This window comes from Drosophila novamexicana, unplaced genomic scaffold, assembly GCF_003285875.2.
Source record: "Drosophila novamexicana strain 15010-1031.04,08,12 unplaced genomic scaffold, DnovRS2.1 tig00000564-arrow-pilon, whole genome shotgun sequence".
Classification (NCBI taxonomy): domain Eukaryota; kingdom Metazoa; phylum Arthropoda; class Insecta; order Diptera; family Drosophilidae; genus Drosophila; species Drosophila novamexicana.
The window spans coordinates 2273139-2291504 of NW_020824810.1; the positions used below are offsets into that span (position 1 = coordinate 2273139).

Here is an 18366-nt window from a genome sequence, read left to right on the forward strand (position 1 = left end):
TTAGGTTGGGCTTTTTGGTTTTTCACTTAGTTTTTTATTCGCTTTATTTTACGTTTTCATTTTTTTTTTAATACAAAAGTCGCATGGTTTTTATTTACACCCGCTCGAAAATGGGCTACAAAAGTTGTGTTTTATGTCGAATTGCGCTTAAAATTGAATGCACAACGATTTCGTTTGTTGTCGCTTCGTTTTCGCATTTGTATCTCGAATTGAGCATACTTTTACGATGCTAATTACATATTAGATAGCAGCACGAAAATACTTTATTATTTATTTAATAAAAATAAAATATTCTCTTAAATATGTGATTGTGTGTAAACGGAATGGAGAATTGCTTTTCGCTGTTGTGATGTATGCATATATTGAGAATATATAATATATATGTATTAGTTAATTAACTTCTAAAATTATTTAAAAATATACAGAGAGAGAGGGAGAGAGAAAAAAGTAACGGACGGGTTTTTCAAGAAAAATTGTGTCGCGATCTGGGTTTGTTCTGGGCCCAATTAAAGATGATTAATTTGTGAGTGAAACTTATACTTAACTTACCATAAGGTTGGACGTTTTATAGCTTGGATAAAAGGTATTCGCAGGAAGGTTTGAACTTTAAACATAGCAGCAAGAACAGAAATTAAAGTAAGAGAGCTTTGCGACAGATCAAGGTCAACTACAGCTGTTCTCTAATTATGTGTAGCTATATATACTTTCAGATATATATTCGTAAATGTGATTGATTGATGGATTAGATATGGAGCGTCGAGGTGGGTCTGGATTTGGCTGGATTGGCTTATCTGGTGTAGAGCAGCGCCAGCAGTATGCCCAGCAGAGCCAAGGAGGATGCCGAGGTGGCCATGTGCTCGGCGCCGCCATAGTACGCCTGACCGCAGGCTGGCGGGCAGACGGGTATGATCGTCTCGAAGAGATTGACACGCGCCTCGGCATCACCAAAACGATTCGTTGCCTTGCACACATAGTCGCCATACTGGCGCTTCTCGATCGTGATGACGCGCAGCGTCGAATCGGTGTACTCATCGGCGGTGGCAAAGTGCGAGACGGTATAATGCTGATTGTTGGCCAGCTGTATGTCATCCTTGGTCCAAACGATTGCTGGCGGCGGGTACGCCTCAATGTGGCACTCCAGATCCATGTCGTATTGCAGCGCCTGACCCAAGCGTGGTCGCGGCACCGTTATAACCGGCGCAAATTCCACCTCGACATTGATGTTGCGACGATCTCCCTTGCTGACGCCGTTGTCGGCCACACAGTAGTAGGTGCCGCGATCCTCCTTCTTCACCGACTTGATGCGCAGTATGTTGCCCACATAAGTGGCGCTATCTGGAAGGGGAGAGAGAAGAGAGAGATAGTCATTAGCAAAGGGTGTTCAAGTGCGTCCGGCTATCAATGGAGTTAAATGTTCAAATCTGGCGGCTTTTGTGTTTGTGCACTCGGTAAAATCTGATTTTAATGAGGCGCCGCAAATGACGGGTGACCTTTTGATACCCCGCAAACATGGCAAATGGGTAAGAAGGGGTATGATGATTTGTAGTCAATGCATGTAACAGGCAGAAGAAGGCATCTATAAACATACATATATATGTATATTCTTGATCAGCATCAATAGTCGAGTCGAACTATCTGTTCGTCTCGGAAATTTAGAATGGGCATAGCTCAATGACTATGAGAGCTAAGGACACCATATAGGGTATAGAGAGTCTGCCATAGAACCACTTTTGTATAACATTTGAAGATCTTGGCTCTTGGCATTTATACACATTTGGATGCCATATTTAACACCCTGAAAAGATCGAATCGCTGCTCGGCACATGTCTAAGGGTATCTCCTAGTCGAACACTCTTACTCGCATTTGAATTCCCGTGTCGAGTGTCTGTATAACAATGGCCACGTTAATGACCTTTAACAAGCAGCAAACCATTTAGACATGCGGCAACGTTTTTTTTTTTGCAAACTAATTTTTGAAAAGCGCGCCCTCACACAATTGCTAGCGGGAGCACAGCCTAGGTACAAGGGGGAGCTAGCTGGGCGGGGGCGGGGTTTAGTGCATCAAACAACTGAAGCGTAAACATGAATGGGAATCCGAATGTGAGTGCAAAAGCTGCGACAGCAACTGCAATTGCAGCAGCAGCAGCATTCGGTTCAGTTCATAACCGGAAGTTGAAACGAGGGCAATGCGCCCTGTCGATTACCTGTGCTCCCCCCCTTCCCATTCCCGTCCCTGCCCGGGCGCCAGGTGTATAGGTAGTGAGGTTAGAGTTGAGCGCGTGTCGTGTTTGCTTTTGTGTCGTGTCGTGTTTTTGTCGTCTCGTGTTTGTCTCGTGTTCGTCTCGTGTTCATTTCATCTCGTGTCTATTAGAGTCGAAATAAATGCAACACGCGCTCATCTCTAGCTCGACAGCATTTGCGGCACTACGAACATTTGGCAATTTAGGCAAAAGTCTCGTGTTGTGTCGTGTTCTTGTCGTGCTCGCCTCGTGTTCATTTCGTCTCGTGTATATTAGAGTCGAAATAAATGCAACACGCGCTCGTCTCTAGCTCGACAGCATTTGCGGCACAACGAACATTTGGCAATTTAGGCAAAAGTCTCGTGTTGTGTCGTGTTCTTATCGGGTTTGTCTCGTGTCGTGTCGACTTATCGCGCTCATCTCTAGCTCGAGCGCATTTGCGGCTCTTCAAACATTTGGAAATTGAAGCTCGAAACAATTGACGAAGCAAACACAAACTATCAAAAGCTGAGCACGAGGAGCGTTGACCGTGTGCAGCACGGAATGCTCGGAAATATTGCTTTTTGGAACCTATGCAAAATGCATGCGGGCAAAGGGGAGAGAGGCGATAGAATGTGGGTTGAGGGATGTGAATTGTGTATATATATATACATGTACATAGGCGTTTGCTCATTCGGTTGAAACATTTCAAATTAATTGCGCTAGGGAGTCGAAGTAAAATGCATTTGATTCAAATTGAATCGACAGAGGAGGAGGCAGAGAGGGGGTGAAAGGGGCTTGAGAGCAACGCCTGGCGACAATTGAATTGCATACATCAGCTGAAATACCTAAGATGCACTCTGGATGCGGGAAAATGGAATACAGAAATTCATTTCAATATTGCGACAAGTCATCGGAGACCAAAGAAATCCAACTGAAGCTGGGCTTTTGTTTAATTAGCCCGAAACGAATTACGTTTGTGGAACGTGCACAGTTGGTCAACTAAGTGTCAGAATTTAATTGCTCACTGCTGCACTAGCAGATACCCTGTAATGCTAACAGAGGCTGGCCTTAGAGTAGACTTCATTGAATTGATCATCTACCCCTGATTGAAAAATCTAACCACAGCCCAAGCCGTAAGAGCTGGGTAGTCAGACGGGGCTTTGGCAAATTCCACCCGCAAGCGTGGAAAAGGCGTGGAAATGGTTCATTTAAAGCAGCTGAGCCTAATTTGAGCAATGTTTACAGCAAATACTCCTGATTGACTGATTGATGATCTACTATCGATAATCTACCCCTGATTAATTATCACAGAGACGGAGCTTTGGCAAATTCCACCCGCAAGCGTGGAAAAGGCGTGGAAATGGTTTATTCAAAGCAAAAATAATTTGAGCAATGTTTACAGCAAATACTCCTGGTTGACTGATTGATGATCTACTATTGATAATCTACCCCTGATTAATTATCACAAAGACATGGCTTTGGCAAATTCCACCCGCAAATGTGGAAAATAGATGGAAAACTCTGCATTCTATACTTACTTACTTATGTTTACGGGTATACTCTTCTTCACATTGACACATTGAATAGGGTATACAAATGCAGTTCCCATAACTGCACATACTTAAAAGGTTTAAAGTTTCCGCCTCTTGTCTATAGTATACATCTCTATCAGTTTATCAAGCACATTTCTCAGCAATTACAGGGTATCCGCACAAATTGTGAGTTTTGTTTTGGGGAACGTGTCACTAGAAGCGTACCAAGTGCAACAGCTCGTGACAGATCGTGTCTCCGGCTCAGGTTGAGCTGCACACGCAGTCGCCATAACAAATGTGCCCCTTTCCCCTTTCCCCATTCCCGATTCCCGTTGCCCATTTCTACATTTCTCCATGATGACAAATTCAGCCAGAGTCGAGCATTAAATGTTTTGTTAGCTGTTGCATGAAATGAGATGCAGGTCAGGTCGAACACGACACAATTTTTTAGCCCGTTAGCTAAGTGAGAAATTGCTAAAAAAAAAACGCCAGGAAACAAACAAATTTCATTTCGCAGAGGTCGCGCATGCGCTTAATTGGGGCGTGGCATACGGGCAAAAAGAAATAATATTTAATTACCTATTAAGTATGCAAGACGATTCTCAAGTCGCAGCTTTCTTTTGTCTCAAGAGACAGAGAGAGAGAGAGAGAGACGTCTTCAACTCAGTTTTGTGGGCATGTTTGTAATTAAAGTCAAGAATTACAATATATGCACATGATGTGACTCTTTCAGACATTTTGGGTTAAATTTATTAAGCCTCGGCTAACTGAACCCGAAAAACTCGACTCAAATGCGATCCTGTGGCACGAACATGATCTATGAAAGGGGACGCCGTTTGTTGTGCATGTTGTGAAGTGGCGTTAATTAGGGTTAATTCAGTCTCGGATCGTATATCAATCCCAAATGCAGGATAAACAATGCTGAGAAATTACACAATTTCAGCTCATATATCATTCCGAAACAAGGCGCAATAGCTGAACAGCATCACGTTTGCCTTTCGATAATCGACTATTGTAATTACACTTGCAGCTGACATAACATTGGCCTAACGAGACTAAAGAAAGAAGCACAACTAATTAGCTCGATTGCCCTCTTTTCACTTATCTTCTCTTTTTTTTCTATGCTTTCCTTTTCTCTTTTCTTTTCTTTGCCTCTTCCTTTCTGTTCTTTTCTTTTAATCTCTTATTTATTCTATTTCATTCGTCTATTTTCTTATATTTCCTTATCTTCTATTCTCTCTTCTTCACTTCTCTTTTTCCTTCTTCTTCTCTTCTCTTCCCATCTCTTTTCTTCTCATCTCTACTGTACTCTTCACGTTTTTTCTCCCTTCTTCTCCCCTTTTCTCTATTCTCCTTTTCTCTTATTATCTCCCTTCTTCCCTGCTTCTCTTCTGCCTTTTACTGTACTCTACTCTTATCCCTGTTCTCCCTTCTTTCGTTCACTCTTATTTTCTCTCTCTTCTTTCTTTCACTCTTCTTTTCTCTTCCTTCTTTCTCTTCTCTTCCATTTTCTAATCTTTTGAATCAATTTCCTAATCTTTTCATCGCTTCTCTTCTCGCCTGAGCGTCGAACAAGCGTACGAGAGTTCGCCAGTTCAAATCCTCCAGAAAATCCATTTAGAAATATGAAACCTTTAGCGAATCGCACAAAATCCATTATACTAATAACAAATATCAAGCCATATATCAAAATGTAAAACAATTCGAAGACCAACTACTGTTACCCTTTAATTTATCGGGTCTAACCGACTAATAAACTGATTGCACGTGTAATAACACGTTGTTTTTTTTTTTTTGATATGACAAATTGAGAAGATGACTGGCAATGGAGCTGACACCAACATCAATTAACGAGCCCGCATTCAGTTGAAAATGATATAGGGGGAAATGTTACAAATGGAGATAATGCATGGGGCCCCTCTCTCTCTCCCTCCCTCTCACTCTCTCTGTCTCTCTCTCTCTTTAGCCGGAAATGATGCATACGCTGCCTTCTGCTCTCCAGCCAGAGTCGCAGTCAGAGTCTAAATGTTGGCGTTGTAATTTCAGTTACTAATGAGAGAATTAAAAACACTTTGCTGCAGGGCAGAAGGGAGAAGGTGGAGGCTGCATGACGAGCAGGAAAAACTGTGTGTGTTGCAACTGCAGCCAACTAATGAAAGGAAAACACAAACACACGCTGCTGCTAGCGATGGTAATGAAAAATCAGACAGCCGAGCATTTGTTTAAGCCAGGCCAAGAAGGAACCTGTCTGGGCCAACAACAACAACCACTTCGTCCCTTGGGCAAACAGCCAGAGATAAATTGTCAGTTAAAGGCAGCAGAAGACACAGAAGAAAATGAAAATTGTGCAAAGTGCAAGGGCAAGGTGAGAAACGAGAAGAAGAAGAAGCAGCAGCAGCAGAGACAACCTTTTGAGGCACATCACAGGTAACAGCAGCAGCAGGTATTACCTGAGCTCTCACAAAGGTTGGAAACAAAATAAAGGATGCGAATTGTAACAGAGGCCGCTTTGTAGAGACCTTCACAAAACATGCCGACTCAGAGGAAATGCATTCTAGCGGGCGGGCTAAGAAGAAGAGAGGGGAGAGGGAAGAGGACAGAAGTTTTGAAATTGAAGCAAACGTAAAGAAATATATATCTAAAGTGCGCCGACAAATGAATGCACTTGCTGAAAAATGTAACAAATACGTGTTTGTGTCTTCTTAAAACAAGCTAGAGAAATTTATTTAGAGCTAGGCAATAGCCCGGCGTTGCGCGTTTCAATGGGCAAATGTGTGATATATGACCAGAACTGCTAGAAAAAATCGATTTTCAGGCAAATGTCTATATGCTAAAATAACCCGACGTTGTCCGGCTCAAGTGTTTAGTGTGGAAAATGGCCTCAATGTCTGAATCAATATCTAAACTAAGTAGCTTGACAAATGTATAAACAGCTTGTTATGCTAGGCCATAGCCCGGCGTTGCGCGTTTCAATGGGCAAATGTGTGATATATGGCCAGAACTGCCAAAATAACCCGGCGCTGTCCGACTTTAATGAACTATATTAAATATGCAAATCTTGTCAATACCAGAAACCGTATGCATTACACATTCTAGACTGTGCATTGATCATCAATCAATCAATCATGCATCCCTATCTTTGAGCAGGCATCACACACACTTCACGCCACAATCCGAATGCCCTGCGTGTAGAGGGTATTGAAACTGCCGTCGACAACACAATTTCAGGCAGGTTCCCAAACATGGGCTCAACTGGCGACAGACGCTTGAGCGACTTTCAGCGAGCCGTCAAAAACTGTTCAAGCTGTTGAGTTTTGAGCCATATTTTATAGGGTAAGTCAACGCTCCGTCCCGCCCCGCTTCGTTGCGACCCTAACACCTGGCCAGGCATTACTTGCCAGCAATTTTGTTTATCGTCAACGTTTAGTTTTATTTAAATTCCTATTTCTATTTATATTTTTGTTGTGTTTTTTTTTGCTGCGCGCTGGCTTGGAAAATTTGTGACAAGTTGCGAGCAAATTGAAGGGTTGCTACATATATATATATATATACTTTTTGATACGGTAAACTACGATTAGCGGCCGCCATTTTGGGCACGTAACAACCACCGTTGCGGCCCGTTAGAAAATGAAAATTTGTATGCCATGCAAAAATCTGTTCGCGCCAATCAAAAGTAACGTCAGACGACGCCAAATTCAAATTGGAACGGAAAAAATGTGCCCAAAAAAAAAAGTGTCTGCCCCGCGTCTCCTCCTCCTGCTCCTCGAACTGCCTGCGACCATATTTGTTTTTCCCTTACAATTTCCTGCATTGGTTTTTCCATTTTCTTACATTTCAAAACCATTTGGCGAAATGAAGTTGTTGCTCAAGAAAAACAGGCGACTCTTCAAATGCCAACACAGTTGCAAGGGGATGGGGAAGTAGGAGATTGAGGTAAGGTAAGGTAAGCTTCGTTTGGGTTCTATGTGACGTTGCCAGGTGCAAATTATGAATGTTAATGCACCACGACAACAACAACAACAACCACGTGTGACTCATCATAATCCGCGTCGGCTTTTAATGACGCTCCATATTATTTGCGCCCGCTGCACACTTCCAGACCAGAAACTTTACTCCGAGTGTCGTCTCTCCCCCTCTGCCCCTCCACCCTCCCTCCCTCTCTCTGTCTGTCTGTCTGTCTGTCTATCTGCAGCTCTGGCCTAGCAAAAATCCAATTAAAAACTGCGCACACTTTGTTTTTGCCTCTAAATGCAATTTTCACTTTTTTTTTTGTACATTTTGTCGAAGCGATTTTTTTCGAGAGATTTTTATGCCTTTCGGTTTCTGTTAGCATAGAGTCCATATACCCCACATACATATATCATGTGGTAAAAGCTCTTTAAAAAACCTCAAAATGTAGCTTAATTTAAGCCCAGCTTAAAGCGTACTTCATAGTTGCAGCTCTTCTTTGTGTCGATTTCTATTGCTAGTTTGGAGTATTACGTAGAGTATTTCAATCATTTGGTTTCCATTGAGTCCATATATATATCATGTGGCAAAAGCTCCGACAGCTTTATTTCAACTCTTCTTTGAGTCGAGTTATATTTAGTATTATCATTATATATATTTAGTATTTCCTAGATAATCCACGTCTAACACAGAACTCGACTTATCGAACTTATCTAGCACTCGAGTTACATGAGTTGGGAATATCATTTTTCTCTAGCAGAACTACAAATTGACAATCCGTATTCTTGTTTTAGTCATCTTTGGCATAGTCTTTAGTTATACTAGATAAATGACAATTGCTGTTTTGAAATTCTTTTAGAAGTCGCGTTTTAAGAGTTTTGGAAATCAATCTTGTTCACTTTTAGGCCGATTGTTAAGAGCTTTATGTGCCTTTTTCTATCTATTATTTACTTTATTTGTTTTACCTAATTATTTAATAGGAATTTCGTATTCCAGCTGTTCATACAAACAAATTTTGAGCTTTAAAGCTGCGCTAGAATTCGAGTTACTTGAGGTTGGACACATCAATTTCGATTTCTTAGATAGAAGACAACGATTTGAATGAGGCTTGACTTTAGTTCTTGCTCATTTCATCTAAAAGTTGACAAAACTGAACTGCAATTTTGACATGTTTTTAATATATGCGCATGTTGAACCTGATCTAGGGCATGTTTTGCACCCTAGCTCTACTTCTTATAGCGCAAGTATTTTTCTGATTTTTCAATATGTTTTCCTGGAATACCAAAGCTTTATACGAGTCAAGTTTTAGCCAGGCAGCTGCCGTAGAAGTCAAGTTACTTGAGGTCAGCGAAAGACACCTGATGTATGCTGACATGCAGCATCTCCCTCTTCCTCTCCCTCTCTCTCTTCCTATCCCTCTCTCTGCTGCACTCTGTTGTTCTTATTAAAAATTGCATGCCTTTGCAAATTTGTCGCCTCTTCCTGTTTTGTCACCCAAAACTCATCAGGGAACATCAACATTATGAGTAGTCACCTTCTTGTTCTTCTTCAGCTGCTTGTTGTTGGTGGTGCACACACACACACACACACACAGAGGCACACACACACATGTATCGAGCATATAACAAGCTCTTGAGACATGTGAATGCACCCACTTTGGTGGCTAACGCATCAACCTTCAGCCTTCAACAACAGCGACAACCGCACAACCCACAAACGCAGACACCCTCCGGACGCTGGCGAGACTCAAATCATCCCCACGGCAAAGAAACACCCCCTTCTCTTCCTCCCCCCCTTCGGGTAGACATTGTGTTGTTGACTTTTGAAAAGTGATTTCTTCGAGTAGAGCACATTATAGCTACCCGGCATGCCATTTATTGGATTGTACACAACAGCACACACACCCTCACACACACTTACATACACACACTCTTGAAATTGCGAAGCAACTCAAGAATTTGAGACCATGTCCAAAGAGAGACTCACAAAAGGCTCAACACAATTGAGTTTTAAGCAGTTTTTTTTTATTTTTCATTTTTGGAAAAATGTCGTATAATTGAATTTATGTCGCCCTCGTCTCTGTACTCGACTCTAACGCACGCTAGTAAATAGTTTCAAGAAATCTCAAGATCAAGTAACAGCTATTAAAATCGCAATTACAATAAAGTATCAACATAAATCTGACAGTGATTGTTGCGTTCCTAAACAAATATGCCCAAATCCTGAAAATAAACACAAATAGAGTTTGGGGTGGAAAATATTCGGTACCCGAAACCCGTGTCTGATATGGATTAGGATTAAAAAGCCGGTCCTCTCTGTGCGACGTGCAACACGACGCCGAAAGTGCTGAGTAAATAATGAAATTGCCGGCAAATACGTGAATTTTGTGTGATAAGCGCAATGCACAATGAAAGTAGACCCAAAGGTACACGGACATACAGAGAAATCTACATAGTTTACTTTGGCTGAGCGTTAAAAAATTTTGCAGCGAAAAGGTAAATTCACAAAATGGCGACAAAAGAGATTAAAAAAAAAAACAGTTTTTATATATTTCCCACAACAATTTTTATATGAGAAAGTTTAAATTGTTTTAAAATACAATTTTAACAGCTTTATGTAAAGAGAAGACCGAATGTTAAGCTGATTTAGTCTTAACATAGCATTCAATTAACATACGCTGAGCTGTTAAGTTTGTAGGGAGCGTTAAACTGGAGAGTTTCTTTACTAAAATTCACAAAATGACGGCAAAAATTAGTTTTACATATTTCCCATAGTTAACATTGAATTTAAACACAATTTTTACAGCTTTATGTGAAGGGAAGATTAAGCTGATTAAGCTGCTAACATTGAGTCTTAACATGACATGTTATTAACATAGCCAGAGCTGTTAAGCTTTACTCCTAAAGCTGTTAGCTCTAACAGTAAGCGTTAAACTCGATATTTCTGTAACTTTTAATTCAAATAACTCTTAAAACACTTGATAAATCTTTTAAATTTCTCGCTTGTACTAACGAAAATCGACCGGCACAGACCCTGGGAATTGCTGCCTACAGCCAAATCATTTGCCCATTGTCATAGCCACAAAGTGGGGCTAGGCTGTAAAATATATAGTAAAAGCCCAAGCAATTAACTAACAAGTTAGTTAGCCACTTTCAGCCAAATGGCTGCGCTCGCCGCTTTACTTTTCAGCCAACTCAAAGTACAGAGCGGCCGAAGACCCTCTGCCTCAAAGTGACCAGTTACCAATCCCTAGTTGCACGTTGCACGTTGAACGTTGCCAGTTGCTAGTTTGTGGGCCCGCTTCATGTCATGTGGTCGTTGCCCCAGCAACCAACATTCATAAACAAGTTTTTCAGTACGTCATCATCATATTATTGTTGTTCTTCTTGCTGTTTTTGTGTTTGTATCTATAGTAAGTGGGCAAAAACAAAGAGCAGACTGAAGAAGGCAGCTCCGACTATAACAAAAATAATATATATATATTTTTTTTAGAGATATGCAGTTGATTTTTGGTGTGCACAGACATTTGACTATTATCTTCAAGCTTTGAAAATTGTACAACAATCAAACAAGGAATACTCGAGTTATTTAGAAATGCATTGTTCAGAGTGCGCCGGAAAGAATATATGCCGGAGGTTGGGTAATGTTAGATATAGAATTGCGACAACTCGCAGCTGTCAACAGGGTATCTGTGAGTCTATAACTACTCAGCTTGTTTATTGCCTCTGCCTTTGTATTTGCAACTAGAACAGAGCGAGCATAATGCATAAAGCACACACAAGCACACAGAATGCAACATTGTTGTGCACACTTCCTCTCCAGGGAAGAGAGAGAGAAAGACAGGCAGAAATTATGCTTGCATATGCAATAATAATACATAAAACTCGTGCCTCGTTACTTTTTCCCTTATTTCCCTTATTTAATTCCATGTGTGCAAAAACTTAATTACTTGCAAATATTTGGACAGTGGCAAAAGTGGATGCACAAATCCAATTGCCAGAAGGGTATACCGAAGGACGAGGGGGGGGGGGGGGGGGGGGGGGGGGGGGGGGGGGATGAGAGGGCGGGCGGCTCGTTGAGTGGCATGCTAGCAATTTTTCATTAAATATATATATTTTGCGATTATTTTGCCAATTTGGCCACGCCCCGTTGCGAGCGTCGAGTGGCGCATCAATTGCGCAACGAAATTTTTAAGCGTTAATATCATAAAAATTTCCATATTTGAACCCTTCCATATATTTCACACCAGGAAACTTACATTGAACCCCCAAAAATTACGTTTTGAAATTGCAAATATATTTTGGTATTCGATTACGCAATTGGAGCACTCGAAAAGCACTCGAGAGTTCTGGTAATTTGCATAAACGTTTTCACGCTCAAGTAGCTCCCCTCTCTATACAGCTATTCGTTTTTACAGGGTATATTTTGACATTCAGGGACAAGCGATCACACATGGAGATATACGCATGCATCTATCTGGAGAGCAGATCTTTCCGCTCATTTCCACATTATTGTCCAATTAGCGTCAATTGGCTTTGGCTTGTTGTTGTTTTTCTTAGATCTTATCGCTCGATTGGTATCTAAACATTCGGATATGTTTTGTGTAATTGTTTATTTAACAGCACGAGAAGTGCTCTCCTAATGATGCCCATGCATAACCAAAATGTTTCCTGTTTGACATCATAACAAAGCATTACGAATAAGTTGAGAAATGATCCGCAAAATCGAGGATAGTGCGAGAAAAAGGGCTAAGAGTGAGACTGTTAAATAAGTTCCAAGATTGCAATAAAGTAAGGAATGTAGCAAAGACAGAATGAACACGATCAGGGTTTTGGGTTCGAGCCATCGAGAAGAAGCAATCGTCAAATGGGCGACTGCAGAGACATAGATAAGCAAAGTTCAGAGAGAAGAGTAAGTTAGACTGTTAAATACTAATCGAAGCTCCAATAATGTAAGAAATTGACTGGAATTTAAATTAGTATTTGAGCATTGTTGAGGGTTCGAACGCTCGAGAAGACGGAAGTTAGAATGCGCAGAATGCATGCGCTATTTGATAAGAAGAATTCCACAAAGAGAGAGAAGAGTGAGACTTATATATTACCCCAAGTATTCCCATTATCTAAGGAGTTTAGTTAAGAAGTTTAGAGTTCGAACCCCCGAGACAATAGAATGCTCAGAATGGCCGGATATATGGATCTGGAAATTTGACTTGCTTTGCTAAGAAGAATATCTGAACGAACTAAGCTCAATCTCATCTCTCTACAGTCTATTTATAGTTCAATTAGTTTTCGAGTTTTAATGTTTAAATTTGATATTTGACATCTGGTTTAAGAGTCTTATCATAGGCAATAATACATAAGTCCATTTCGTAATGGATTATTAAAGCGAATTGAAGGTCTTCTGCTTCAACTGGCTTATGGATATAAAATACTGGAGTCTTGCCTAAGAGAATAGATCATTTTTGATATAATCGCATCATTATTTGAACTGCCCTCGTTCTGTTGGCATCGTTTGAAATGATGCCAGAATTAAAAAGAAATAAACAACAAATTGCGAGCGTTGCAAATTTGAATGGATGCGCGTTGTTTGTCTGTTTGTTTTCATTTCTTTAATGCTTTATTTATTTTTGAGCAAACGCAGCTCGAATATTTTGTAAAGCCGGACACAACAAATGAAACCCAATTTGGCTGGCCTCACGTGAGGCTCCAGTTGGGCCAAGGTGAGTTTTATTATTATGGCCAAAATGCAATGCAGTTGCCTCATAAATAAACCATTGGCCGATGCAATTTTTGCATGGCTAAACAGGTGTGCAGCTGGGCCGAGGGGAGGGGTAGGGGTAGGTATAGGGGTAGGGCAGTTAGCCAGGTGCTGTTAATTTATTCTGTTGACGCTTTAACGTTATTAAGGCCCAATCGATTTGCTTGGCAACGCACAAATTGGCCCTTGCACCGAGTCAAAGATCGCGACAGGGCACACCCTTCACCTGGAATACCCTGTAAGCATAGCAGAGGGGCATATTGATTGTTTAGCCGGTATATTCTAGATATAGCCATGTTCTAGCTGTCTAATTGATTGATTTAAGAGTTTTTTAGCTCTCTGGCGTGTCAAGGATCGCTTAGAATACCCTGTAAGCATAAGACAGGGGTATATTGACTTTCTTCACGAAGTATACAAAAACATATTTATATAGATATATGGCTTCTTCTAATTGTCTTGTTTTTATTTCAAGATTTATACCCAAGATTCTAGGCATATGCCCAGCTTTAAATGTATTCTTGATACCCTGCAAATTTCATAAAGATCGCACAACAAATACAAAAGTTATTTAAGACTAAAATTTACAATTTATCAATTTATCAATTTATAATTTTTCCTAATGCGAAATGAATGCGAACATCAGCTAGGCTTTTTTTACAGGGCATCTACTAGTTCGGCTAGCCCTATATACTTGTGTATATATTTATTCTTTTTGCGCGCTAAAAAACCGGCAACGGAAGCGCCTGATTAGGGGTTCCTCTTGCGTTTGTTTATGTGCGTGTCCCTGTTTTCTTCCTCGCGGCTAAGGCGTGGTCCAATCCCGTAGTCCTTGCCCAGCCCCAGCCCCTGGCCCTGGCCCTGGCCCTGCCCTGGCCTCTGCCCGTGCTTCTGGGCAGGGGTTGCTTAGAAGCGGACTGTTTGCATTTTACAACAGAAGAGGGACGCATAAGAGAGGGTTTAGAGGGGGTTTATTCGCAGCGCCCATTGTTTGTGTCGTGTTTTTTTTTTTTTTTTACCTTTTTGGCTTGTAATTTATATATATTTTGTATATGTTGTATATATTTTATATTGTATATTGTGTGCATTGTATTTGCCGGCTATCAAAATACAAATTAAGCGCGCGAAGGGCGCTGAACGGGGCTCAGCGCATTCGACATGGCCTTAACAATTGTTGTTGTTGTTGTTGTTCTGGTTGTTGTTGTTGTTGTTGTTGCCGTTGTTTACTTTGTTTTTGTTGCACTGTACCCACCCAAGCCGTAACCGTGTCTGATACACAGTAACGCCTCCTGCCTCCTGCCTCGCCTGGCTTTACGCCGGAATATGTTTGCACTCATATGAACGGGCCTTTGCTCTCACCCGTTACCCCCCCCCCCTCTCCCCTGCTCACCGTCTACCGGCTGCAGCAGTCACCATCAAACGGAACGTTTTCAAGTTGCGGAAGCAATTGCGCGTGCTGAAGTTGTCGAATGCCTCGCAATGCGAATCCTGCCGCATAAAAGCATCTCTAGTGCAGGCCTCTGCACTCCTTACACCTCTCCCCCTTCCCACCTTCCCTCTCTCTCTCCACACGCTCATGGCTCGTTGGCGCATTTCAAAGCTTGGCGCGGATTTTTGTTTGCCCAAGCGCTTTAAATTAGAGCGTTAAAAAAAAACGTGTGAAACTCCGCACAGGGGCTGCTGCTGCTGCTGCCTGCGAGGTCCTGCTCAAAGGTTGATTTACCTTTGATTTATTGTGTATACTGTACTACACAAATATATATGTATGTATATGTGGCCAGTGCTGACATTGAAGTAAGTTTCTCAAGCGTATCCCAGCTATTCTGCCCAAAACCCCAAGCACACAGTTCCAGGCCTTAAGTAGCTTTCGGTTTCAAGTGCTCAGCCCGGCAAGGGAGCAATCTTGCCGAGCACACACCCAACCATCCAACCATTCAAGCTGGATACCCCATTAATAGACGCTCCAATGAGCGTTTACGTTTTAGGCAAGTCAAGGCTAAAGTAATTAAAGATGGCACAAGTTGATCGTTGAAATCTGGACAGGGTGTGACCAGGCCCAAATAAAGCTATTTGTGTTTGATTCGTAGTTTCAGATAAAACTATTCAATTAGAGCAATAAAAGCTGCGTTTACCTTAATTTGTCAATGTTTTAGAAGAAATCAATTTAGAGTTGAGTCGGGAGTGTTCCACTGTGAGAAATACCTTAAGCTCAGCGTCAAGCTGCGTTTGCAAACATTTTAACTTTCTCTTATATGCACAAACGCAAAATGGAAAATTCTTGCGGTAAAATTGAAAAAAGTATGGCCAAATGTGTGTAAATACACAAAGCCCAAATGTGCCTACAAAAAACAGTGTCTTGTTCTTTTAAGCTCTAATATATGCTAAATAAACCACATATCGATACATTTTTCTATCGATTTTATGCAATTGGGGCATGTTATCGATATTTAAAAACAGATTTTATCTACGCTCAAGTCGCGATCTTAGAAAAGTTTTTCATAAAAAACTATTAATTTTGCAATAGTTAATCTATGAATTAAGGGCTTCCAGTTTAGAAATGCTCAATTTTGGTGGCGTCTGAGAGTCGAAAACTGTGCAACACTTAATCCCAAGACATTAAGCCGCAGCCTAAGCCAAAAATTGTGCAGTTTTAGTATTTCTTTTGTATTTTTTTTCTAACCATTTGTAAATGCATTTAGACACACACACACATGCATACTTCTTAGTATTCGGCTTTCAGCTTGGCGGGATTAGTGACACTAATTGCCGATGCTGCGCTGCCTCTGCTAATGCCGCTGCCGCTGGCAAATGACGCTGCAATCTTGTTAAATGCGCAGCGAGACTTAAAAATCAATTATGGATGCGCTAGCGGCGCGTTTATGGCACGCAAGGTGTTTAGAACAGGTAGAATACGGGATTAATGTGCACCTGTAATGGCTTAGTATTGACCTTGTCGCTAGTCTCGTTACCTGTTGGCTACAAAATTATTTTATTGGCTTTTCCCAGCAACAATAGCAAATGCAATAAAATTTCAAGTTTTTGGCCATTTTCAAAGAAAGCAAAGACAACAACAAAGCATAACACGAAAATGGAGAGAGCGCGGCTGCATGTGTGTGTGTGTGGGTGTGGGAGCGCGCGTGAGAGAGCGCAAGCTAAGCCGAGCTTAACGCTTTGTAATATGTACATGTATATAAGACAACAATGCGCCTTCATATGAGAAACTGGCAAGAAAAAAAAACTGAAAAGGGCTGTTGAAAACAGGTGGGAAATGAATATATGCAAAACACGCAAAGCAAACATACAATAAAATAAAGTCTAGAACAGGCAAATAAACAAACGCCAACGGTGACGACTGAGTGAGTCACGGTCACACACACACATGCATATCAAGTGGCAGCCAGAGAGCGAGAGAGAGAGAGAGAGGACAGCGCCCCAAAACAGACGGACATATCATGTAAATGTATCGGACGCCTGCCACAGGGCTGTTTGAGGGGGAAGGGGGAGGGGTCAGCTAATAGTGTTGGTTAATTAATAATTAAAAAGAGACTCACCCGTTGGCAGAATGGCATTGTTCTCGCGACGCCATGTGATGGTCGGTGTTGGATAACCGCTGGCATAACACTCCATTTGCACCTCGCTGCCCTCGCTGGCCACAATCGATTGAGTTGAATTGTCGGAGATGACGGGCGGTCGACGCACCGATAGCTTCACATTGGCGCTCACCTTGTGCACGGTAGAGATGACCACCTGACAGGTGTAGGTGCCCGCATCTGTTTCCTGTATGTCCTTGATCTGCAACTTGTATGTGGAAGAGTTGGGATCGTAGCGCAGCGAAAAGCGCGAATCTTTAATCACAAGCGTGGAGCCCGTAGAGAGGAAGACGGCATCTGAGTCTGTCTTGAGGAAGAGCACATTATATTCTTTGGCATACTGCACCGAGCAGTCGAATTCAACAGTGCCACCAATATCCTTGATCTGCTCCTGCGTAATGTACGAAATCGTGGGCGTCCTCTGCGCCTGTGCGTGCGTGGCGAGCGCAATCAGCAGCAGCAGCAATGCATGCCACAAATTGTTAATCTTCAGGTGCTCAGCTTGCCACATTCTTTTGCTTTTTGGAGTACAGAAATTTAAATATATATATTGCACCACACCCTACGGCTGATTATTTGTACGACGACTGCAACAGTAAATTTGAAACTGTTGAAGAAAAGCTGCCGCTGAGCTATTTGGCGCTGCGCTCTGAGACGCCCGAAGACGTGACCAAACAAAAACAGTTAGCTTTGGCTCTTTTCGTTGCACGGCACAGCGCGGATGCTGTTCGCTAGACACACACTTGTTAGCTCGCTCTAAGCTGGTTTTTCTCGACTCTCGGTATGCGTGTGTGTGTGCGCGCGCGCGCTCTTACTCTCTTTAACTGATGTCTGTGTAAGCCGAGTTTACCAATTTATACTTTTAAGCACACGCGAGAGCCACAAAAAATTTAAGACGTCCGCACGCTTCGACTGTCACAACACAAATGATTCGAGTGAGGCGCGCCGCAGCCGGCGCTTGCGTAAATGATGCACCACTGTTAAGCCGCCGTTAACAGGTTCTGTTATGTTATACTTAACAGCACCGGCTGTGCGCGCAGTTTTGCGTCACTGTAATTGCAACTCAATTATGCGTTAATGTTAGCTAACATAATTGCGTTAACAGAATGTTACAGTCGTGCTTATCGATAGCTATCGCTTAAGGCGGGCTAATTTTTATTTTTAAATAAATCAAATTACTTTCTATGTTTAGAATTGTTTAAAATGTATTTTTATTTACTTTTTTCCTTTTTTTTTCTGTAATATTCTTCATTATTCAGTGGTTATTTATGTATAATGTCTATAAATGTCTGATTTTGTTTATCATCTCTTTGTTCTTCA

General features: G+C 41.6%; 1 protein-coding gene across 1 annotated transcript; it reads right to left on the reverse strand.

Annotated features, from left to right (window-relative positions):
- Positions 1 to 30: 30 nt before the first annotated feature.
- On the reverse strand, positions 31 to 17966 carry LOC115762149 (lachesin). The gene is made up of 2 exons (XM_030704261.1): positions 17008 to 17966; positions 31 to 1335 (listed from the first exon to the last, which is right to left on the reverse strand). Exons 1-2 carry the CDS (start codon positions 17555 to 17557, stop codon positions 788 to 790), a joined length of 1098 nt encoding a protein of 365 aa, XP_030560121.1. The 5' UTR covers positions 17558 to 17966; the 3' UTR covers positions 31 to 787.
- Between the last annotated feature and the right edge of the window lie 400 nt (positions 17967 to 18366).

Excerpts from the sequence above, each read along its gene's own strand:
- LOC115762149 (XM_030704261.1), bottom strand. The coding sequence starts at position 17,557 with ATGTGGCAAGCTGAGCACCTGAAGATTAACAATTTGTGGCATGCATTG. Across the intron at positions 1,336-17,007 it reads CAATGCCATTCTGCCAACGG|ATAGCGCCACTTATGTGGGC; the intron begins GTGAGTCTCTTT and ends CTCCCCTTCCAG.